At 56.6% G+C, this 5406-nt stretch overlaps 1 protein-coding gene across 1 annotated transcript in view; it reads right to left on the bottom strand.

The window, feature by feature from the left end:
* The window catches only part of ZNF467 (zinc finger protein 467), a 5586-nt gene extending 442 nt beyond the window's left edge, over nt 1-5144 (bottom strand). The window contains exons 1-4 of the mRNA XM_007469877.1: nt 5073-5144; nt 4477-4593; nt 3549-3662; nt 7-1043 (exon numbers count right to left, since the gene is read on the bottom strand). Of these exons, the coding sequence (XP_007469939.1) occupies nt 7-1043; nt 3549-3662; nt 4477-4593; nt 5073-5106 (1302 nt within the window). The 5' untranslated portion in view covers nt 5107-5144. The remainder of the gene's footprint in view (nt 1-6; nt 1044-3548; nt 3663-4476; nt 4594-5072) is intronic.
* Between the last annotated feature and the right edge of the window lie 262 nt (nt 5145-5406).

The raw sequence follows: 5406 nt of genomic DNA, 5'->3' as shown, positions 1-5406 counted from the left end.
GGGGGCGAAGCCGCGCCCGCAGTCCGGGCAGAGGAAGGACCGCTGGCTCGCGGGAGCGCCCGGGGCCGCCGGTGTGCTTCGGGGCGCGCAGGCCGAGGGCTCGGTGGCAGCGGCGGGGTCCACGGTGGCGCCCAGTGTGCACTCGTCGTACCCGAAAGGGCGCCCCTCGCCACGGTGCAGACGCTGGTGCATGGCGAGGTTTTTCTTCCAGCCGAAGCTCAGGCCGCAGTCGGGGCAGGAGAAAGGCTTGGGCCCGGGAGGGGACGGAGTTGGGGACGGGGCAGGGGACGTGGGCGAGGCGGGCGCGTCGGGGGAGGACGGGGCGCGGCCGGCCGCCTCGTGGACCCTCTGGTGCCGCACCAGGTGTTGCTTGTGCGTGAAGCTGCGCGCGCACTGCGCGCACTGGTAGGGCCTCTCGCCCGTATGGATGCGCTGGTGGCGGATCAGGTGCGTCTTCTTGCGAAAGCGCTTCTCGCACTCGGGGCAGGGGAAGGGCCGCTCGCCCGTGTGCGTCTTCTGGTGCGAGCCCAGGTGTATCTTCTGGCTGAAGCGCTTGCCGCACTCTGCGCACGGGAAGGGCCGCTCGCCCGTGTGCGTGCGCAGGTGGCGGGTCAGGTGGGCCTTCTTGCTGAAGCGCTTGCCGCACTCGGAGCACGGGAAGGGCCGCTCGCCGCGGTGGCTGCCCTGGTGCAGCAGCATGTGCGCGCGCTGCGTGAAGCTGCGGCCGCAGTCCGGGCAGGCGCAAGGGCCCTCGCCGCGGTGCAGCCTCTGGTGCAGCCGCAGGGTCAGCTGGTCCCGGAAGCGGCGCTCACACTCCCCGCAGCCATAGGGCTTCTCCGAGGTCGGGACCCACCCCGCCAGCGCGAGCCCGCCCAGTGCCCCTGGGGCCCCCGGCTCCAGCTTATAGGCGGCGGCCAGAGGCCCCAGGTCAGGTGCGGGAAGGGGGCTGGGGAGTAATGACAGATGCTGGGGCCATTCCACCGCCTCTCCTGCCTCGTGATCTTCCACCTCCACCTTCACCTGCCGAATCATCCACTCCTCCCCTGAAAGATCAAAACAAGGCGAGTCTGTTAAGCCCCACATTTATTTATGTGCCGTTTATTTGCCAATACGACCACCACTTCCTGGAGCCCTGAAGTGTAGCTTCTGCTCTTTCCACTGGGAAATTCCTGGGAATGACCAAACCCAAAGATCACTGCAAGTCCTCCTCCCGGGCTCTCTGCTGCGGGGACGCTTTCGCCCCGGTTTGCCTGCCTCCCTGCCTCTGGACTAGCCTCCCCTTACTCTCCCTCAAGGTTCAGTCCTCAGGTTCCTGTCCTGGCTCATATGTCCACGTGGCCCCCCAGATCTTTCTGTTCTGGAACCTCAACCTCTCATCTCCAGCTGAGCGACTCCCCTGCGTGTCCTGCGAATTGGTTACAGCTCAGCAGGCTTACCACCAAACACCCCACCTTCCCAGACGTACCCCGCTGATGTCAACAGTAGGCCTACAGCCTCCTCCTTCCAGCGGGCTACACGTGGAACCTTGACCTTCACCTTTGACGCCCCCCTTGCTCTCTAACTCCTCCCCAGTGGCCACTGAGTACCTCCGCATTCCTTCCCGTGGTTTCTCAAAGGCTCCCCCTGCTCATACACCCTTCGTTGCTGCTTCTAGGGCCAGGTGGGAAATCCCAGTTTCAGAAGAGGACTGAGTTTACAGGACTTGGGGGACCAATGGATGGTGCCACTGCTGGAAAGCAGGGAGGGCCCTCTTAGGGAGCAGGTTGGAGACGGGTTCCCCTGGAGCTTTGCCCACTCTTGGGCACTGCAATGGCCCAGCCAAGAGGAAGGAGCTCAGGACCCAGACCGGGAGTGTCCCCTTGGGTTCTCCTCTGCCACTAAGCAGCAGTGTGACCATGGTTGAGTCACTTAATCTCTTTGAACTAAGTTTGTTAGCTTGCTTAGGCGTAAAGGTTGGACCAATTCATGGTTCCTAAATCTGGTGCCATGTCATAATCTCCTGGGCAACTTTCACAAAACGCATCTATGGGGGCCGGGCCCGTGAATCTGTTCTCTTTCTTTCAAGCTCCCAAAGTGATTCTTGTTTGAGAACCTTTGTACCGGCTGATCGGAGGTCCTGTCTGGCTCTAAAAGTCTGTAATAGCCTGAGCCTTGGTTACATTACACGTGCCCTATCACAATTAGATTTACTCCTAGTTTCTTTTATCCATCCATCAGTTCCAAACACCTCTTTATCATACTGTGATATCGCTTTCATTTTCATTGGGCCACTCTTCTACTGAAGAACCATCAATAGCTCCCTATTATTTAGAGGATAAAGTAAGTTCTAGCCACATCTGAGGCTCACGCCAACCTAGTCCAACTCCCTTAATACTCCCAGGCATGAACCCCTCACTTCAGGCAAGCTGGGCTTCTGCAACCCCAGTCACATGTCAACTTCCCTATAGTTCGAAGTCTCTTCTCAGCCTAGAATGTTTTCCCATCCTCCACCCTCACCCTCATCCAAGCTGGAGTCCATGCCTCTCTCAATATGGAGCACGAATCAACGAAACCTTTGACAAATCCAACACACGAGGATCTCATATAAACACTGAAGTGTTGACACTTTCACACTTCCTTGTGACACGCCTTTATTGTTATTTGTTCTTTTAATTCTTTATTCTGGCTCATATTGGTATCAGATTTCAGTTTCTGGAGGGCGGACATCTTGTGTTCTCTTTCTTTATGCGCCTGATAAAAATGAGGATTGCCACCACGTACTGAGTGCCAACTGCAGATGACGCGCTGTATATACTCTCTCACAAACCTTCACAAAATCCCCTGTGCAGAAGTGACTCTTATTTCCCGTGAACAAACTGAGGGTCCTCTAGCCTATCCAAGGTCACTCAGCCAATAATTGTGGAGCAAGGATTCAAAGCAGGACTGTGTCACCCTAGAGCCCCTCTCTTCCCGCTCTACCTAACACAGCCTGGACCTACTGGGCACTAAATAAGCCCTTGTGGAATAAGTGACATCACTCAGGCAGAAGGTGATAAAGCTGGTGGTAGTGGAAGGAAGTGATGGGTAGGACTGTGGAGAGAGAACGAACTGTTGGATCGCCTTGCGTATGGGGGAGATGCGTCAAATACAACAGATTCGGAGCATTTGCGTAGCACCGAGATCAGTGGAGATTTGGGGGAAGGAGCATGTCTGGGGAGAGACAGTGAAAAGGTTGATCAATGCCATATGTCTTCCTGGGAATCATATTTCAAGTTGTCAACAGGAATGAACTTTGGGGGAGACACAGGCTGGGAAGTTAAGACTCCTGGAGGATGTTGAGGTGAGAGTGTGTTTCTCTTTGGTGGCCAGCCTCTCTGATTCCTGTTGTCTGTGGATGTAGAATTCCCTCTGCGTGCTGAAGCTCTACAGCAGAAAGGTGCCAGGGCCTGATTCATCTTGGGTTGGTAGGGCCTGGGGTGGCTGCCTCCTCAGATAGCAGCTCGGGAGCTGGCAGGCCCCTGCTCCCTCCGCCTGGCCCCCCGGTGGGATGGAGAGCTGGGAGGACTCACCTGGGCAGGAGCCCATGGGCTCAGCCTTCCGTGGTGCACGTGCCCGGCCTCCTCTGCAGGGAGCTTCAGCTTGTCCAGTGGGGCCACCTTCCTCTGGTCTGGGGGCCTCACGCCCTGGCAGAGAACAGGCTACCTCAAGGACGCCGCAGACATCAGAGATGGACAGAGCTCCCCACTGGCGCTAGGAAGCAGGGGCTTTTGACACCCCAGTCCCAGCCCCACCGGCAGGATTGCATCCCACATCATACCTGCAGGGGCTGAATTCCCAGCTGCCCCAGGGCAGCCTCAGGCTCCTTCAAGCAGGGCAGCTGCTAAGGCCGTGCAGGTTGCAAGAGCCACAGCTGTGAGGAGTTTCTGGAATATGTGTGTGTAAGATAGTGGAAGCAAGGAAGGGTCCCTGCCCTGAGGCTTACATGAGGCTCCTAGGAGGGGAGATGGGGAACCTCCCAGCCACCAGATGGACTCCAGTTCCCAGGCAAATCATTAGAGGAGATCGGGGTGTCAGAAAGCCAGGTCCACGCCTGCCTTAGGCATCTTCTCCCCATATCTGCTTAGCTGCCTCCCTCACCTCCTTCCAATCTTACTTTCCCAATGAGGCCTACTTTCACTCCACTATTTAATCCTCCAGCCTGCCCCACCCCTACCTGCAGTGGTCTTAGGCTCCCTCACCCTGCTTTACGCCCCCAAAGCACATAGCCTCTTCTAACACAGGTTATAAGTACACTTCTTTCTACATTTGTTGTCTGTTGACCCCCTGCCCTCACTAGGATTAAGCTCCTGGAAGGTAGGGATCTGTCTCCTTGGTCACTGAGGTATCCTGAATATCTAGAATAGCACGGAGCACTTAGTAGGTGCTCAGTAAACATCTGATGAACAAAAGAAGGAAGACTCCGCCCTGAGCCACCTTCCCTGGTCCCCACTTACTTACCTGAGCATTTGCCCAGCGCTCTCTCTTCCCGGGGAGGGGACATCTGTTCCTGGGCATTATGGGACTCTTCCCCAGGCTCACTTTGGGGGGCCATCTCCGGCTGTCCCACAGAGAGTCCTGTTACAGGCAAAAGGATGGGTCCAAGTAAAGCACAAAGTACAGAAGAGGTGATCAAAGATGGGGGGTCTTCCCCTTCCCAGCCCACCCAATGGGTTTTTCCCATGTGCTCAGGAAGGAAGGGTCTCTAACTAGGACAAGGGACAGCCAGGCCCTGCAGTGCCTTGGCCAGGTATCGACCTCAGCCCCCTTGCACTTCATCAAGGACAGGCGACAGAAAGAAGAGAGAGAATAGATTTAAATATCCTGGTGTTCTGTGAGTACTAGCACAACTTCCAACGTGGACCAGGCATTCTTCCTGATGAAACCGAAAAGGATGCTGTCCTAAAGAAAGGCTCCTCGGGTCTCCGGGGTATCAGGGTGGCAACCTCCTAAGGATGCTCTGCTGTCTGAATTAGGGAAGCAGCAGGCGTAGTATGCTCTTGAATCCTCCTATTCCCCTGCCCCCCATCCAAGTTCCTTCAGTTCTGCCGGCTCACCCAGGGACCTGAGGGCCTCGAAGGTCTCTCTCATGGCAACCCAGGATAACTCCTCCTGGGGATCCGGCCACAGACCCTAAGGAGAAATACAACCTTGCTCAGATTCTTCTCAGCTTCCACCTGGGTCCTGGCTCTGCCCAACCTCTCCCCGTCAGCTATCTCCAGGAGCTCCAAAGGTGATGTCCTCAGGTACAGGTGAGGGAAATGAGGGAACGTGGATTTCAGAAAGCAGAGACCTTTGAAGGTGGACCAAGGCGAAGGCCTTGAAGCCGTTTCTGCAAGCTAAGCTCAGGTCAGCTCTGGAAATCAGCCTGCCACCCTCACCTGCAGGTCT

Source organism: Lipotes vexillifer, unplaced genomic scaffold (assembly GCF_000442215.2).
Source record: "Lipotes vexillifer unplaced genomic scaffold, Lipotes_vexillifer_v1.1 scaffold472, whole genome shotgun sequence".
NCBI lineage: Eukaryota > Metazoa > Chordata > Mammalia > Artiodactyla > Lipotidae > Lipotes > Lipotes vexillifer.
The sequence above is the reverse complement of the archived record's forward strand: the minus strand, read 5'-3'. Positions and strand labels throughout refer to the sequence as shown.